The sequence below is a fragment of the Sturnira hondurensis genome, unplaced genomic scaffold (assembly GCF_014824575.4).
Source record: "Sturnira hondurensis isolate 20B ecotype Veracruz unplaced genomic scaffold, ASM1482457v3 Scaffold0010448, whole genome shotgun sequence".
NCBI classification, from domain to species: Eukaryota; Metazoa; Chordata; class Mammalia; order Chiroptera; family Phyllostomidae; genus Sturnira; species Sturnira hondurensis.
Window position 1 is genome coordinate 2,869,699 of NW_028083079.1, and position 18,743 is coordinate 2,888,441.

The 18,743-nt window shown below is 46.9% G+C and overlaps 1 protein-coding gene across 2 annotated transcripts in view; it reads right to left on the reverse strand.

The window, feature by feature from the left end:
• The window catches only part of ASTN2 (astrotactin 2), an 829,294-nt gene that overhangs the window by 167,252 nt on the left and 643,299 nt on the right, over nucleotides 1-18,743 (reverse strand). For both annotated transcript variants that reach the window (XM_037059148.1, XM_037059147.1), the window contains exon 17: nucleotides 12,900-13,165. In XM_037059148.1, the coding sequence (XP_036915043.1) occupies nucleotides 12,900-13,165 (266 nt within the window). The remainder of the gene's footprint in view (nucleotides 1-12,899; nucleotides 13,166-18,743) is intronic.

An 18,743-nucleotide genomic window follows, 5' to 3' on the forward strand; every position in this document is an offset into this window, starting at 1 on the left:
GTAAAGGTATTGAGGATTTTTTTTTTTAGTTCTTATCTTTTAAAAATACAAACTTGTACATTTACTTATAAAATTATATAATGTTTGAGGTAAGAGCAGGTGTGAGTTGATCCCCATTAAACTAGAAAGTGGTAGGTATAAGTTCATTACACTATTTTCTCTACCTTCATATATGTCATACTTTCCTACACTCAGTTGTTTTGGGGTTGGGTAGCAGAAGATCCAGGGATTTAACAGTGCTCTCCCAAAATGGGAACGTTTCGGGATGAAGCTAAAAATGAAAGGAAACACCTAGTCCAGGGAGAAGCCCCATTTCTCAAGGATTTTTTTCCTCTCAGGACCTGCGCATGGGTCCACCAGCGTGGTCTGGACCCACGCTGCTCCAAAATGCTAGGAGTGACGGGACTCTGACGAGCAGGGAGGGCTCTCTGCACACACTGACCGGCTGTGTAGTGGTATAAAGGCTTCCTGCTCTCGCTGCATCTGCCTGGTGGATTGTGAAGCACATATGGAACACCGTTTTCTCCCTTCTTAGCTTAGAGAGAAATAGACAGAGGGAGCTGGGTTGTTTGTGAATATTCTCTAGGCCTTTAGCACCCCTGCAGACTGAAGCTGCCTAATGACCCAAGGGGAGCCTGCTGTGAGCAGGGCTAAGCTCCAACAGGGATGGGTCTGCAGCTCCCTCTGTTCCCGGAAACCCAACACTGCCCTGGCTGGGCCAGTCTTTGCAGGACACCCTCGGATACATGATGGCTGTGTGATAAATGAGTGGTTGTGGGGACAGCGGGAAAAGAAATTCCAGCCCTGGCTTGGACATTTGTTAGCCCAGTGGGGCTTCAGAGGGTGGTACCTACCCTTTCTGAGCCTCAGTTTCCCTGTCTGTAAAATAAGCACTGAAACCTTCATAGGCCTGCGGAGAGAATGAAGGGAGCCAGTATACGTGAACACAATAGGTGAGTACACCCGAGCAAATTGGCAACTAACCTGTTTTTCACTCATCTATTCATTTATTGTCAACGATGTATTTCTTGAATGTCTACTATGGATCAGGCACTATCCTAAAAGCCGTTGCTGCAATGCTGAGCTAAAGTTTGTCCAGACCGTGGTCTAATGGAGTTTACCCTCTAGTGAATAGGAAAATATTTTGACTCAATATAAGGAAGGATATTCTAGAAGTGAGGGAAGCAGGATGCCAGGGGTCACTGAGCAAGCTGTTACCGAGAATGTTCAAACACAGGCTCCAGAACCTTTGCAAGGTGTGGTAGAAAGGAATCAAGATGTACACGAGAGTTGGACTAGATGCCTGTCCAGTGCCTGCATTCCTGAGCTTACCTGCTCTTTCTTCCTCAGAGGCACAGTTGCCATCATTAATGAAAACCATAAAATGTGGGGGAGGAGAAAGAGGAGACAGACATCAATCAAACAATTACAAGGCACAAAAACATAATTAGGAACTATCATAACTGCTATGGAAGAAAGACAAAAAGTCAAGAAAGTAAGTAAACAAGCCAAAGGGGGGCCTAATCAAATCCAGATGTCTCAGCAATCTGGTAGGTGGGCAGCAGCTAGCTCAGGGGACAGAAGTCAGCGGAGGAGTAAAACCATTCCACGCAGAGGAAACAGCATGTGCAAAGGTTCTTTGGAACGACAAAAGGCACTGTTTCCAGAAACTGCAAGATCACCATGACTAGAACACAGACAACCAGGAGGGGCACAAGATGACTTTTAAGGAGTTGGAAGGTCCAATCCAGGGAGCTCCTTTTAGGTCATGGGAAATACCTTAGTCTTCACCCTAAGAGCAATTGGCAGCCAGTTAAGGATTTTAATCAGGAAAGTGATATGCACAAGTTTTAGTTTTGAACATGTCACTCTGGCTACCAGGAAAAGGCTGGGTTAGAGGGAGCAAGGTTCATTGCTTAGCCAGTTAGGAGGCTTCAGCAATAGTCCAAGCAAGACTTGGACCAGACCAGGTAAAAGTGAACATATCTGAGAAATTCTTAAGAAGAAAAATCTATAGGATTTATTAATGGGCTGTAGTGTTGGGGATTCGGGTGTAGACAGGAAGATATGAGAGGTATCAAAGGTGTCTTAATGGTTTCAGGATTACAAAGAACTGAGGTAGAGCCCTGGCTGGTGTGCCTCAGTGAGCTGAGGGCTGATCTTCGAACCAAAAGGTCACCGGTTCGATTTCTGGTCAGGGAACATGCCTGGGTTGCAGGCTGCGTCCCCAGTTGGGGGTCTATGAGAGGCAACCAATGGATGTATCCCTCACACACATCTATGTTTCTCTCCCTCTCTTCCATTCTCTCTAAAAATAAATAAATAAACTCTTTAAAAAAAAGAACTGAGATAGAAAACACTATTAAAAGACATGTTTGACCAATGGAGAGAAGCCATTACATTTCCATGGGATGCAAGGGGCCAATACTGGAATAAATGAGGGCGAATCAGTTCAGAGAGCAGAGCTGGTCAATGTTTTTTTTTTAAAAAAAATTGTGGCCATTAAGTAAAGAAACAAAGATGGTAGGTGGAGAAGGTCATATAATACAGTGGTGGTACCACTGGCATGCGCGAGACTTCCATTTATTGCACTTCATTCGAAAAGAATGAAGGGCAGTAGCTAGGGGAGAGAGAGCAGCAAAGTGAGAAAAAGCTCAGGTGTCCAGGCCCAGCCCTGGCTCTGCCCGTTCCTAGCTGAAGGACCTTGGGGCAAAGTGACCTGACTTCTCCGCACCTCGGGTCCCCTAGTGGGAAAAGAAGGTTAACAACAGAACCCACCACGCAGGGCTGGTGACAGGGTTTGGGGAGCTAAGTATACAAAGAACCTGAGCTGAGCTCCTGGTATGTACGAGTGAAGTGTTCAGTAACTGGTTGTTATTTTTAAAGCATGTGGAATCTAATAAACAAAATAAAGCAAAGAACAACATAAAACCAGAGGCATGGATACGTAGAACAGAGGGACAGACCTCAGAGGGGAGGTGGTTGGGGAGATTGGGAGAGATTAGCCACAGAACATACATGCATGGCCTATGGACACAGCCATGCAGTGAGGGCGGAGGCTGGGGCAGGGGATGGGTCGGGGGGGAAGGGGGGGAAAGGGGGGACATCTGAAACAGTGTCAACAGTGAAAAATAAATACAATAAAATAAAATAGAAACCTTAGTTTATTTTTTTAAATACATGGGAAAGACATTCTGCAGTTCTCTTTTTTTATTGCATTTTCTGAGTTCCATGTCTCATGTGGTGGAAACCCAGCCCCCATAAACTCTCTAATCTCTGACACGCAAAATGTGTGTATTTGCTAAGTCTGTATGTCTTGTATTATCCTATCGAATCTGGTAGTCTTCTGGCCTCACGAAAGAGCTATGTTTTCCAGTTCCGCTAAGTAGGCAAGCCAAGCCCTAAGTTCCTCTTTTGTAATTGACCGTGAGCATGTTGAGTAATACGGGGATTATTTCCCCCATCTTTTCTTTGATCTTCCCTCTTGCCAAGGGTTGCCTGACAGTCCGGTTCCTGACCACTTCACCTCCTTCTCAGAATGCAAGGGAGACGAAGAGGAAGTGACCCACGACAGCAGAGAAGATTTATGCTAGATAATAAGAAGTACTTGACTCCTTTTAATCCCTAAGCGAGGAAATCCCTGAAGGAATTTCGGAATGAGAAAGACCACAGATACGTGAACGATGATTTTGGGTAGTGCTTCCCAAGCCCAGTGTTCATCAGACTCATCGGGGAAGCTTGTGAGGACGGAGAGTCCAGACTCATCCCCCAGAGAAAGACTCAGTCAGAGAAAGCCAAGAATCTGCATTCTTAACAAATGCTTACCCATCCCCATCCCAAGTGATCCTCACGGACTTTGAGACACTCTGAGATCCAAGTTTCCACCACTGCACCAGGAACTCCTGACTTCTCTTGTTCTGCTTTCCTCCCCCCATCCTCACTTTCTAATATACTACACTGTATCATTTACTAGTCTGACTGTTTATGCGTCCCACACGTACTCCGGTACAAATGAAGCGTCCAGATGGTCGAAATATAGGCCTGTTTTGCTCCCTAATGTATCCCAAATGGCCAGAACAGGGCCTGGCCCATAGGAGACCCTTAGTAAATATTTATTAAAATTATTTGAATTGAGTCTCCCAGGCATCACATATGTGGACTTCTGATGGGGGACTCAAGAGTTGGAAACTTTTAGTTTAGGTAATAGCTAATAAGCTTAGTAATGGTTGCGTGTAAAAAGCTATTGTTCCAGGAACTGAAAATATGACCCACACGGACTCCAGGAGACCATAAATAGTTCCACCTTTGCGCCCCAGGAGGCCTGCAAACAACCAAGAGTATACCTGAGCCTTTGGAGATGTCCACAGCCCAAAGACCTCCACCCATGACACAAGAATGCTACAGCTTTTATCTGATTAACTTTTTTCCTTACCTAATTCCAAAGCCCTTACCTACACTCTCTTCTCCTTATAAATGGGGTTGTTTAAAATGGAATTTGAGACTGTCTGTTAGGGTGTACAACCCGCCGTCTTCTCAGATCACCGGCCATCTGCATAAAGCACCCATAAGATTCAATCCCTGTCTCTGCTTATTGGGTCTGATAGGTGACAGGCAGCAAGAATGCTGGCTTTTCCCATTTCACTTCTGCAGGGGACACTGGCAACTTACTGGCTCCTTGTCTTACTGTTCTATGTCCTGTGTGTCAAGAACATTTAGCAAATGTGCAGATGCCCTTTCTCTTTTTTTCAGAAAAAAATTATAATAACATTACAAGAACTATTTCTGTAAGAACTTTCTGGGAATGGAGATCCAAAGGCCTTCTAAAATCAGGGATCTGAAGAGCCCAAATGCATAACCTTTGCCAAAAAAGCAGCCCCGGTCCCTGTAATTCCCCCTTCAACTGTTGCTGCGGCTGTTAGCCTAAAACTCACACCTAGCCACAACTTTCCTTTGCCCCCAAATCTTGAAACGCTCCTCATCGTTTACACGGCACCCAGATCCTCCAGCACAGCATTCAGACTGACCCACAGTGCAGCTCTCGGCACGCCACTTCTCCAGTTCTATGGGTCCCAAATCTCTCAGGCCTGTCACAAGACACAGACATCTGGGTTCGAGTTCTGTCCCCATAGGTCACTAGCTATGCGATCTCAGACAAATGATTTATCTCTTCAAGGCCTCATGTTTTTGCTTCTGAATTTGCGGGACGGCCATAACAGTGTGTGCTTCACATGTGTGGCCGCAGGGCAGAGGAGAGGACACATGTTAACACGCGGGAGGCACTTTAAAGCGCCAGCGACACAGTCGGTACTCAGTAGCAGTTGGGCTTCGGCACCATTTCACACACGTGCGGGATATACAGCAGAAAGCAACAAACACAACAAACTGTCGGGTAAGACAACAGCGTGGTTACCAGTGGGAAAGGGTGGTCCGGCAACGGCGAAGAGGGTCAGTAAGGGAGGTCAGATGTAAAGTGCCTGAAGGAGACTGGACTTCGGGTGGTAAGCACATAACGGAGTACACAAATGCAGTGCTATAAAGTTATATCCCCCAAATTGATCTAGTGTCATTAACCACTGTTCACCTAACGTATTTAATAATAAAAGCCCTACAAATAATCGCTGAGTTTTAGTCTTCTCTGTTTGGCACGTAGTATTTGACATAACTTTCCTCTCCTTTTCTTTTTTTCCCCCCTCCTTTTCTAAGATGCCTCGGTCTAGACCAAGGTTTGCCACACATTCGTTGTACAGGACTTAGACAGTAACCATTTCTGGCTGAGCACATTCTACTGTCTTCTGTGGCTACTGCTCCACCTGCCACTGTTGCGGGAAAGCAGCCACAGATGATCTGCAAAGGGATGCGTGTGGCTACACTGCACCCACTTTATTTGTAAAAACAGGTAGAAGGTTCATGGTCCGGCTTCGGCCTAGATGAGCTTTGGAATTTTACAGGGTTGGGTTCCAGCCTCTCTGAGGCTCAGTCTCCTCATCTAGTACACAGGGATAATAACAGTACCTCCCTCTAAAGTTGCCAAAAGATTACATGAGACAAAGCAGTAAAGCCCCTGGCACCATTTTTTTGCAGATAATGTGATTCTAATAGATGGTTTTATCTTTATCAGCAGCAGACTTGCCTGAAGCTATTCCACTGTCTGCCACATCCACCTTCCCTGCCCCAAGAATCTTGTCCAGATTCTCCCTCTCCGAGTTTCTTTCTCCCTCTTTGCTAACACTGTTGGAATGTCTATTGTATTGTTGAAAATAAATCATGCATTCATGTAGCATATGCAAGTAATTACAGTTACTTATGCGGCTCTTCTCCCTCATCCACTCAACTATGGGCTCCTGGAAGGCACAATCTATATTTCACTCCCCTCCGTAGCCCACACCCTAGCATCGGATCTGGCACACACCACGCAGCCAGTGCGAGGTGATGGAGGTGATGGAGGTGATGGTGGTGATGGTGGTGACAATGACAGTGGTGGCGGTCATAACGACGGTGTGCAAGGAGGGACATAATCTTGGCTGCTAATTTCTTGTCGAAGAGCAGTCATTTGGAATCCTCTTCTTAGTTTGAGCCAAGAAGTGTAACTAGAGGAAACAACTCCTTCTGGCAGAGAGGGGGGATCTGCTGGGAGGTTAAACAACCACAACAAGACCAAAATTACACACGGCTATCCCTTGGGCAGAATGGAAAAAAGGAAAAAAAAAACACCCCAAACCCTCACATTATCAAAAGTCAGAGGACCCAAGCTCTAGAAAAGAATTATTCAGATCTATAGAGTATTGTAGAGTCTGCAAAACAATAGCAAACGGCACCTAACTTTTTCCACATGAGTCCTGTGGGGAAGTTGGCAGTACCCATCTCAAGGATGAGGAAACTGAGCCTTGGACAGATAATATTCCCAAGGTCAGAAACCATGCCTGACCACTTTGAATTCAGACTTGGCCATGTGACCTGGACAAGTCATTATTCATCTCTAAGCCTCAGTTTTACACTTTGTGAAAAAAAGAGGTTGGTCTGGAAAATAAACAGGTTGCAATTTTAATACCCCACTCTACCCATAAATGCTCTGACATTATTAGGACAGAGCACCCAATAAGCCTGCCTTTCTCTTCCCAATATTAACTGAAGGAGTCACACTGGCAAGATCTCTGAGTGAAAAAGAAGTTGCAGGCCCCAGGATGCTTCTTCCAACCTCAACATTTTCCTTATTTTCAGGGTAGAAGTCAGATCTGATCCAATCACAAGGCCTGAGGGGAATGTGGGTAAAGTTAACCAGTACTGATCATACAGATAAAGAAACAGAGACCAAAGTGGCAGAAGCATTCATGTCCAATGTCATGTACAAATTGAGGTTGCAGCCCACATGTCCCAGTTCTCTAGATCTTCCACAGAAAACACTTACCCCCCAAAATGGAGAGGGATAGATACTATCATGTCTACTTTTTACACATGAGCAAAAGTAAGGTCACCCAGGCAGTCGGTGGCAGAGATGGAATTCAGATCCAGCTCTGCCTGGCTCTTCACCGCGACACTGTTCTGTCTCCACCATTTGGAGTCTCCTCTCCTTCACCCAAAGGCTAAATTAACAGCCACACAGAGTCTGCCACATTAACTACTAGTTAGGCTCAGCCAAGCTCTGTGGCTTTGGGCTGTGTATGGGTCATTTAACAGGTGGAGGGAGGAGAGTTACATATTAATCAAACCCTTTAATCATAAAGACATTTTTTCCTGTTTTGCTTGTTCAAAACCACGACATGAAGTTTAATGATGGGTTCCTTTCCAGCTCGGACAGATGGCATCTTCCTTTCCCATGCATTCTCAGAGATGGGCCCAAGGATATCCAACCACCGAAGGAGCAAGTGTCCAGTGGACCCAAGGCTCTCCACAGCACATCCTGGCCCTGGTGCAGCCTCGGAGGCCAGAACTGCCCCACAGACTCCAGGCCAGCCCTAACCCCTTTTTGATAGTCCTGACTCCGTCATAAAATGGGACTCAGGAGCTGACTCAGCACCTCAAATGACTCAAGATGTTGGGAGTTCTCACAAGCAGAGCCGTCCCATCCTGCTTTGGAAGGGCTATGGCAGAAGAAAATGGTTGGACTTGTGTTTAACTCCTCACCTACAGAGCATAAGCTGTAGCAATGTTTCTAAAGTGGGGAAATGTTCCTAACTTCCCTCCCTTTGGGAGTCTCCCTTTTGGGTTAACCAATGATTTCTCCCACACAAAACACAGCTCCCACTTTAGCACTTTGGGCACCTGCAAAGGTATCGAGTACCACCGAGGAAAGGAGGTACCAAAGGTAGTACAGAAAAAGGAAGGGGCCAGTTTAGACCAACAATATATTTGATCGTTATACAAAAATGTCGCCCATTACACGCTGTGAGCCAGGCACTATACATTCATTGTCTTGTGTGATTCCCGTGAAGCAGGGATCATGAAACCACATTTTACAGATGTGGAAACTGAGGTCTGGGGAGGCCATTCGGCATCACGCAGTGAAAAGGGGACTGAGGCAGGATCCCACCCCAACTTAGGAGGAATGTAGAGCCACCATCTGATTCCATTTAAAGTCTCTTGCAAGAAGCTCTGAAAGGAACCCACTCATCCGGTTTTTTTCAGGTAGGAAAAGAGAGGCCAGAAACGAAAAGGACTTGCACCAGCCTTGCTGTGACTCCACGTAGGAGTCCAGGCCTTTGTGCGCATCTAATGCATATGGCCCTGCCTCCCGCTGCAGAGATGGAGAAACCAGGGGTGAAGGAGTGGTGGGGTTTTAGGAAGAGATAAGAAAACAAGTGATGGAGACGATGAAAGCAGCCACCCTCACATCATACCAACCCCCCTCAGCAGCCATAGCACCCTCCTTCAGGACCATTTCCAGACTGCAAAAGAGCGGTCCCACCCACTCCCACCACGGCCTGCTCCCAGGGAAATGCCTAAGACACCACATCCCGCAGGCTGCTATGAAATTTGAAATAGTCCTGTCTTGGGGTTTGAGGTTGGGGGTGAAGAAAGTGGAGACTCGGAGAAAGCCTGCCCCAGCCAACCAGCTCTAACATTTCTGATGACTAAGAGGAGCAGCCCTTGGAGCTGAGAATCAGCACCCAAGTCTGTCTTCCTGAACTCCTCCAGGGCTCCCCTCCCCAGGGACAAGCTCCTTGCCACGGCAGCCTGCACAGCTCTGCCATGTCCGGTCCTGTCGCCTTGGCGCAGCATTGCCTATGGAGCTGTCCCTCAGTCTCAGCCCTTGCCACACTGTCGTCACTCATTCCTCAGGGAAATGGGCTGTGTTTGCCTAGTCTTCAGGCCTTTGCAGGAACTAAGCCTTCAACCTGGCCTGTGTTCAGATTTCTCCCCCTCTCCCAAACTCTGTCCTCCACATTCGCTTTATGCACCCGGCCACTAAAGACTCAGTTTCAATGTCACTTCCTCTGGGAAGCCTTCCCTGACCCCACAGGGCCCCAGCGACACACTTTCAAACCGTGGCCCTGGCCTTTTCTTAGTGTATGATTGTTTCATTAACATCTGTCTCCTCCACAATTCCGTAAACCCCATGAAGATAAAGACATGTCTCCTTGTCATATTCTTCATTTCTCAGGGTGTGTAACATAGTGCCTGCATACAGTAGGTGCTCAAAAAGAGTTACTGAATTAATAAATCAATAACTAGGCTCCAAGGGTTCCAGAGCTCCCGTAAGGAGAACAGTGACACCTAGTGGCCACTTTCCACACCCGTTCTGAGAACACATCACGAATGGACCTCAGGAAGACCTCCCTGAATCTCCAGAGTTGAGTATTAATAATGCTCAGGGAAGCTGGCACTCCTCAGACATGGGGTGAACTGACGACTAAGCAAAGAACAACCACTCCTCTGCCACCACATATGTGCCAAGAGCACATCACAAAATTCCCGGGACTGGGCTTGTATGGTGCCAGGTAACAGATGAAGAGAGCGCGGCCCAGAACGGCGGTTGTTGGGGAAAGCTCCCAGAGCAGCGCATGGGGCCATTAGTAGCCTCACTCACCTCGGCAGCTGATTCGGGAGAGTTCAGACCTGCACAGCTACCGACACGCTGCGGTTTTCAACTGCACACGCGATGGTCTGACCAACCTTGGCATTTCCTGGAAGTTTCGGCAGCACCCACAGGTCTCCCTGCTTCCAATCTCACGTTGCCACAGTATGCTCTCCCCCTGAGGTTGTGGAGACACAACATCTGTCTAGAAGGTATCCAGCCATGTAATACGGAAAACAGATTTGCTGAAGAAGATACAAGAAGCACTGTGCATAGGACAATGACACCTCAGTCCCCGTCAAAGTAGGCACCTTGAGACCTCACACGGTTCTTCCCATTGCCGTTAGCGGCCTCATCGTATCCTCCTGAATTTCACCGACAGTCTGAATCTCTTTCCTTTCAAAGGTGACTTTAGTTTTGGGAAAAACCAGAAGTTGCAGGGCACCGAATCCAGGCTGAGGCACCTGGGTGATTTGATGTTTCCCCAGAAAGCTGCAGAAGACGTGATGCTGAGTGGGCGCACGATCGTGTTGGAGCTGCCAGTCACCTGTTGCCCATAGTTGCAGCCTTCTGAATCATTTGGACAGTTTCCGCGGAGGAATGTCCAAGCTGAACACAAAATTAGATGTCTATCGTCGCTCTACTTGCTCAGCCACTTTGATGTGATGGCCACACAGTCCACCTGCTCGCCCAACAGCGTCTACCACCCCCACTGCCTAGTACAGTGAGGTCCTCATTGTTTGTGCGTGTGTGTTGTAGTCCACTCTCCTTGGCTGCCAGGTTACATCCATGTCATTCCAACCATTCTCATTACATTAACAACGGCTGGCCTTTTTCTAGACAGTCCTCATAGATGCATATGTGGCATTTCTGTTGGCATTACTTTGGGGACCTCTGGTGCACGGCAGTAGATTCCTTGCGATGCTTGGTTCATGACTCATGCTCATTGTTGCACTGCATGTGGTTACATTTTATGTAATCTCAATTTAGTGTTGGTTAGTTAACTAGCTAGTTTTAATATTCGAATAAACCTCCACAAATCCACCACCCAAAACTCCAGCCAGGGACTTGACTACTTAAAGGTAACAAGAACTCCCTCCTGACATCAGCCTGCCTCCCCTGACTCCAGATTACCATCACCCTGAGTCTGATGGCCATCATTTCCTTGATTCCATCTTTAAATGGTTTATTGCACCTGTATTTATTTCTAAAAGGTTGTGTAGTAGGAGTGTACATGTATCTTTTTTTAAATTAAAATAGTAGGAAGGGTATCACGCTGTTTAAAATGTATCTTTGGGACTTGTTTCCTTCATTTAATATTATGTTCATTCATCTCATATTGTCACTACAGTTCATGCATTTTGGCTGTTGTAGAGTATTCCATTGTATGCCTACTCCACACCATAACTCCATTCCATTGATGATCTTCTGGATTGTTGTCTGGATTGTCTCCAGAGGGCTCCTTACACCACGCACATCTAACCCTATCAGCCTCCTACTGACCATGCATCTTCAGCACCTCGAGGTCCCCCAGACAGGTCCAAACTCCATGGTCTAGCTTACAGTAGCCTAAGTGACCAGGCTCCTCCTTACCCCACTGGCCTCATCTCTGCCTTCCTTCTGTATCTTTGTCTTAGCCGAGGGGAATCTCAGTCTTTGCACGGACCATGTTCTTTTCTGCCTCAGGTAGTCTACCTGATGCTCTTCCTCATTCTCATCACCTCGGTGTCCTCTGTAAAGCCCTACCTAGCTGCTCCCTCGCCACCCTCTGGCACTTACTCAGCCCAGTGGGATGCTATGGGAGAGACGCAACTGCCAGACTCTCCTTTGGGGTCCAGGGCTGTCAAGGAGTTTCTGCAGAGGGCAGAGTGGGGACCAAGTAGAGATGCCCTGGTCACCTTCCTCACTGAAGGAGCGACATCACTGTACCTGGTTTTACGGATGGGGGTTCCTGAAGGCTGCACTTGGAAAAGTGTGCCATGAACATGAATTTGCAAACCAGTGAACCAGATCACGTGTATAGTCCCGCCAAGCCCTGACGTGCTGTCATTCAAAGTGAGAGACACAGACAGAGGAAAAAGAGCAGGCATAATTTTACAATTAAGCCTGTTGTCGCTAGCGCAAACCAACTTTCAGGAGGTCACTAAAGATCTCTGAGGTTTCCCCACCTGTAGAGCAGGTCTGACATTAAAATGAACCACATGGAATTGCCATTTTTACAAGTAAAAGGTGACCCAGTGCCTGCAATTCCATTTGAATCCACCCAATATGTATAAGGAAAGCATAGCTTTGAAGGGTGAATTAAATAAGATAATCCAAGTATGGTACGGAGGCAGACACCGCCGGTTTTTCACCAAACTCACAGCTTCTTCTCCTAGATACGCAGAGGGAACACGTCTGCCTTTCCCTGCAGACAGGTGTGACCGACAGCCGAGCTCTAGCCAGTGGGATGGGAGCCAAAGCGCTATTTGCCACTTTCAGCCTCGCCCCATTTAAACCACTCCCGGGCACCCCCCCATGTCCTTTCTTTTTCCATCTCAAATGTGGGAACATCAGACTGTTGTGGCACAAGATGGAACAGGTTGGATCCCTGCACTACTTCTCAGAGGAAAGCTATTCATCCCCCCAAAAACCCTCTATTTGGGACTCTGCACAAACAAGAAATAAACTCGATTGTATTAAGCCATTGAGATTTGAGAGTTTGCCGGTCATAGCAGCTTGTGTTACCAAGCTACGTGTGTACATAAAACATGGTAAGGCATTGATAAATGCTAGTCATCAAGGTGATGATGACGATGAGGCCAACAGTCCCAACAAAGGGCCCAAGGGGCAGGAGGTAGGTAGGTTGGTACTGAGATCTGACTCAGTGACTGTGTCGGGGGCTCACCTCCTTGGTGCCGTTGTCTTGGATGAGGGTGTACAGGGGGACCACACGGTTGATTTCCAGCAGCACCGGTGTGGGGCTCAGCTGCTCCTTGCCCGGTCGGCGGCAAAGGTGGCAGGTGGATGGGCAGCGGCCCTTCTCCTCACAGCGGATCTCCACACCTGAGATGAGCTGGTCATCCGACAGCATCTGGGCCGTCAGCAGACCTGAGAGGTAGGTGATGAAGGGCATGGACTTGAGCTCCTTCTTGCTGCCCAACTCCGTGGTCTCTGGGGAGGGAGAGATACATTCAGTATTGTTCAAAAGGTCGGACTCTCGAACCCATAGAGTCTGATGTGCTGGTAGCTGGTAGCAACTGCAAAGGAAAAAATGGTAGAGTGGTTTGTTCGTGATGCTTTATTAAGAGCACTGGCCTGAGGGTTCAGAGACCAGAACGGAGTCCTTTTCTATTGTTTACATTAAATGTCCCCCAACCCATTGCTCTCTTCGGGCCTCACTTTCTCCATATGTAATGATGGTAGGCGGACTAGAGGATTCTCCAAGGACCTTGCAAGATGTTAATATGCACGGCTATTTTTCCCAGCCAGAAATCCTTCCTGTCTACTGTCAATTTACAGAATCTCTACCTTTCTTTTATGAATCATTTCCAGTCCTATATTTTTCACGAAGTCTCATATAATAGGAGAACACAAGCTTTAGAGTCAAGTGGATTTCAGTTTAAATCTCAACGCTACTTGATAATAGCCATTGACCTCGGAAAAATCTTCAAAAGCCTGTAGTAACGAATTCTGTAAAATGGGATTGATAACACCAGCTGCAACAGTTATGAGTAATAAATGTGGTAGCAGGAGGTGGGCCTGTCTGGAAAAGCCATCACTCCCCCTTTCCTTCTGTACTCATCTGTCCCCTCGTTCAAAGCCCTTTCCTGCCTTCTTCACACGCACACTGAGATCTGATTTACACACGCCCCCTTCTGCTCTGTCTCCCTGGATCCATACACTTAGCATCTCCCAAGTCTGTGCCTTTGCTCACCCTGCCCGCTCTTTGCCCCTCCAAATCTCTACCATCCACCCATGCTCCATTCCAGTGTGACCCTCCCCAGGAAGTCTCTGAATAAGTATTTCCACTTGTGAGACCTTATCTTGTGACACTCACTGGCTCTTCCCATTTTCTGCTCACCTCTCAAACCCCAAACGTAATCAGGTCTTGGAGACCTGGGGCCATGTCTCCCTGTCCTGTCCCCTCCTCATCTTCGGTGCCTAGCGTAGTGCTAAGCATGTCTTTGAGACTTCCTGAAAGAGGGGAGAGTATAGCACTCTGAATGGCTACCGTGACATTTGTGATCAAGTCTAAAAGCTCCAGAATTCTTCGGAGGAATTCTAGGGATCCCTGAAGGTATCTGAGCAGCTACTTGACAGGGGCAAGAGGAAAACCAAGCAGGCAGAACTCTAAACCCACATCCCAACTTCAGGCAGAGCAATTCCACTTTTCTCTCTTTAATAGACTGGCCTTCTACATAAGATGTCCATAGAGGAGAGCGCTCAGTGGCTATATCCAAAAGCTTGAGGAAGCAAAGTGATTTGTACAACCCAGAGGGTTCTATTCAAGTTCTGGATTATGTGAATGTTATCTTCAAAGTTGTGCAAGGCACAGTCTGAATGGCAAAGCAGAGGGAGCCCTGCACCAAGGGGCAGAGCTACAGATGGCAGCTTCTTCTAAGCCTGGTAACACCAAGGCCAGCTCCTGCCTCGGTGGAGCCTGGGTCCCTGGGCACCAAGGCCTGGCAGAAACAGAAGGGTGGTCTCCTTCTCTTGTTCTGGGCTTGCAGTGACACGCAGCTGAATTGGAAATGGGCTTGCCAATTAGAGATACAAATAAATGCAGCCTTCATTCATTATTCTCTGGGCCCTCAGGCCTGGGATCTGGGCTCCCCCTTTTCTGTCTGGCTGTCAGCAAATGCTTATGAACATCAGATCAAAGGCTCCGGGGGAGGAAGACAAGGCGTATTCCAGCTAGCCAATCCTTCAGAGGGATTAAAGATGGGTAGTTACTAAGACAAACAAAACAAAGCTGTGAAGAAGGCCTCTCAGCAGCTGGGGAGACGGAGACAGACTTACACACAGACACATTGAAAGAAGACGATGACTTTGGAAGACCAGAGGGATAGTTTTGGAGAATAACGACTTCAAACTTGGGAGTGAATACCATCCAGGAGAGAAGGGGGAGGGCATATTAGAGCTACAAGGACATTAGGAAGCAGTTAGCACACACTCTGACCTAGAGGTCAGTAAACTATGGCCCATGGGTCAAATCCAGCCCGCTGCCTGTTTGTGTAAATAAAGTTTTATTGGAACATAGCCACTCTCATTCTTTTTTAAAAAGATTTTATTTATTTATCTTTAGAGGGGAGGGGAAGGAGAGAAGGAGAGAAATATCAATGTATGGTTGCCTCTCGTGCATCCCCTGCTGGGAATTGGCCTGCAACCCAGGCATGTGCTCTGACTGGGAATCGAACTGTGGTTGTTTGGTTCACAGGCCCGCGCTCAATCCACTGAACTATGCCACCCATGGCTCATTCTTTTTATTGTGTATGGATACAATGGCAGAATTGAGTGATTACAACAAAGCCCGCATGGCCCCACGCCTAAAATATTTATTATCTGATCCTTTGCAGAAAAAGTTTGGAAACCTCTGCTCTCAGCTTTGTTTATAGATGGGAAAAGGGAATCTCAGACTGAGAGCCACATTAAAGTTTTTACTTTAATGATGGATGTATTGAAGCGAAGACTTTGGAATTAATTAGACCATCAATACACTTAGATTGTGCGTCTCCAAGGAGAATAAAGTGGGACATAAAACATCTTTCAAAAACTATTGAAAAGCACACCTTTGAAAAAAGTGCTAATCTAGTACAATCCTCCCACTTTAAACAAGAGGAAATTGTGTCCCAAAGAAGGAGAGTGACTTTCCAAGGTCACACAGTGAGTGATTCCTTCAGCACATGACCCCAGACTGATAATCAATTCACCTTTGTTTTTATCTCTTATTTTAAAACACAGATGGGCAGCCTCTCCTAGCACTTGCTATAGGCACATAATTTAACAGAGAAAGAATGCAACGTGGTGCTGGGAGTGAGAAATCCCCTGGGTCAAACAAATACTCCTGGCCTTTGGGTTAAAGATATAACTACCCATTTAACAACAGGTGGGGAGCACTGGGGGGGGGGGGTGGCGGCTGGGACGGGAGTGAAAGACACAAAACTGTACTTGAACAATAATTTTTAAAAAGAGTAAAAAAATACAACAAAAGAAGCTATACATCTTTGCTGGTCTGCTTTCGTCTAATAAATTGTCAGCTTTTTCAATCTGTCGGGTAAACAAGTGGGGTTAGAAGCCCAGAGTCCGGGCTGAAAACTGCACTGAAGTAGCAGTACAGAATTTACACTCAAACTTAGGGGCTGCTTTTACAAAGGACGGGCACTTGGGCATCGTCTGGTCCAGCTCCATGACCGAACAAGTAAGGAACCCAATACCTAAACGGAGAAACAATTTACCTCTGAGTCCTGTGCACGCTTATTAACAATGATTCTCTTCGCAAAGAGTGTGTCATGCCTGAGTTATGATCTGGATGGAAGCTGCAATAGGGAAGACCATTAGCCACTCCATTAACTACTCCTCTGTAGACATTACAACTGCTAAAGCTAATTCCTTCTGATCCAACCTCGCTCTGTGGCTGAAGTTTTTTTTAAAAAAGGTGAAACCTATATTCTTCTCCTGCTTAAAACTCTTCCATGGCAAATCACTGCTCTTAGGATGAAGACCAAAAGCCTTAAGATGGCCTACAGGTAATGCGGGATCCAGACAACCTGTCTGCCTCTCCAATCAAATCTCTTATCTTGTTCTTCCTAATTCTCCCACTTCAGTTCCTTGCACATACCCTGCGCCTTTCTTTCTCAGCCTCGGCAAATGCTCTCTCTCCTCCGCACAGAATGCTTTTCCCCATGCCACCCCTCTCTCCTTGCTTCTCCCGGCGAACTCCCGCTCATCCTTCAGATCTTAGTTCAAGTGCAATTCCTCAGCAAAGACTTCCCTAAGCTCCACCCCCATGCCACCAATCTTTATTAGGGTTTTACACGAAAGAGCTTCATAGCACCTGTTCTATCACCTATTTCTGTCTCCAGACTGACACTTCCGGAAGGGTGAAGACCGTATGAATCTTGCTGATTTTCATGACCACTTTACACAGTACCTGGCACACAGTTGGTGTTCAATGATACTTTCAATAAATATTTGTTGACTCTGTAATATATCTACCTATCATGATCATTGGGCTCTCATCAAAGCACTGATGAGTCTAAGAGCCAAGATCTGTGAATTTCACCATCGATAATTGATGGCTCCTAATCCAGTAACCTCTTCCCAAAGCAAAATTAGCTCTCTCAATAGGAACGGTAACAGATGAAGAGCTGGACCAACTTGCCTGTTGTTTTGACTCCCTCCAGGTTTTCACACAGGTCCTTGCCATTGAGGGGATGGGAGAGTTCAGTTAAAACAGGCTGCTTTTAACAGGCAAGGATAAAGAGCATTTTTGAAGAGACTTATCCTCTGTTCACATTTCCCATCCCTCTGAACAATGCTTCCAAAATAGGATCATGTCTGGTTTCAAGCCCAATTCAGTTCCAATGACACTACAGCCCATTCATTTGAGAACCTGCCAGCTGAACTCTCTTTTTTCTCCTCCCAAATTCCTGCTGGGTATTATTTTGTTGCCACCAAAAAAAAAAAAAAAAGCCTCAGTCGAAGTGACAACTCCTTGTTGGGAGGGCAGCCAGGGCTTTTCGGCAGGAGGTGATGGCACCACTCGCCCTCATCCGGAAAACAAAACAAAGGCCTCAGACTGAGGGCTTCTGGGAGAGCCAAAGTCGTGCGAATGTTTGTTCAATATTCAGCAGCAGCTCAGGGCACTGCCTCCCGAGTCAGACAGGCTTGCTGGGCAGTAGGCTTGTACTTGAAGCATTTAAAGGCTCCACCGGGACCAGAGGGGCTCAAATTAGAAACATTCAGGGTGGGAGAGAGAGGCGGAGACTTTTCTACCATGAAGAATGGCCTCTGTGCCAGCAATGGCCTCCCAGGAATTGCTGAAATGGGATCATTTCTGAGGTGGGGTTACAGACTCCTGTTGGAGGGAAGCGATGGCGCTGAGGCCTGATTCAAGGACTCACACCAACGTCCTTAGCAAAGGGAAAGGAGCCACCTGAAGTGCCACCGACGGGGCCTGCCCCTGTGTGCGGTGCAGCCCGAACTTCTCAGCCCAACGGTCAAAGTTCAGCACGGTGTGTCTGCCAACCATAAATAATAGTACCAAGCTGAAAGCGTGATTGTGAGGATTAAATACGGTGCCTGGCACAGGTGAAGCACTCAATGGGTTTAGCTGTTATTACTGCTGTTACAATTACTATTACTGCTGTTGCAACAGGATGTTAACATCAACATTTCTATTGAGACACCAAGAGAGAATAGAAGTGAAGTACCAAGGCCAAGCCCATAGATGCAGAATTTACAAAGGAGATGAATCCTAACTTGTTTCATTATTCTAGGAACCCCAGCCTGAACAAGGAAATAAAACAAGGTCAGAGAGCAGACAGGGAGGATTCAGGGAAGATTGACTTTGCAGAAAGCCATTATTACCTGATGGTTAGAGTTCCTGACACCCCCAGGTGGGAACAGCAGAACATGCTACCTTCTAATCCGGAGCTTTTTGAGAAGGGACCCAAAGAGCACCTCTTGGAGAATTTACTGTGTGTCCTTGGCAACTGGGAAGATAGTGGGCTAGGGTCTCACTCCACCT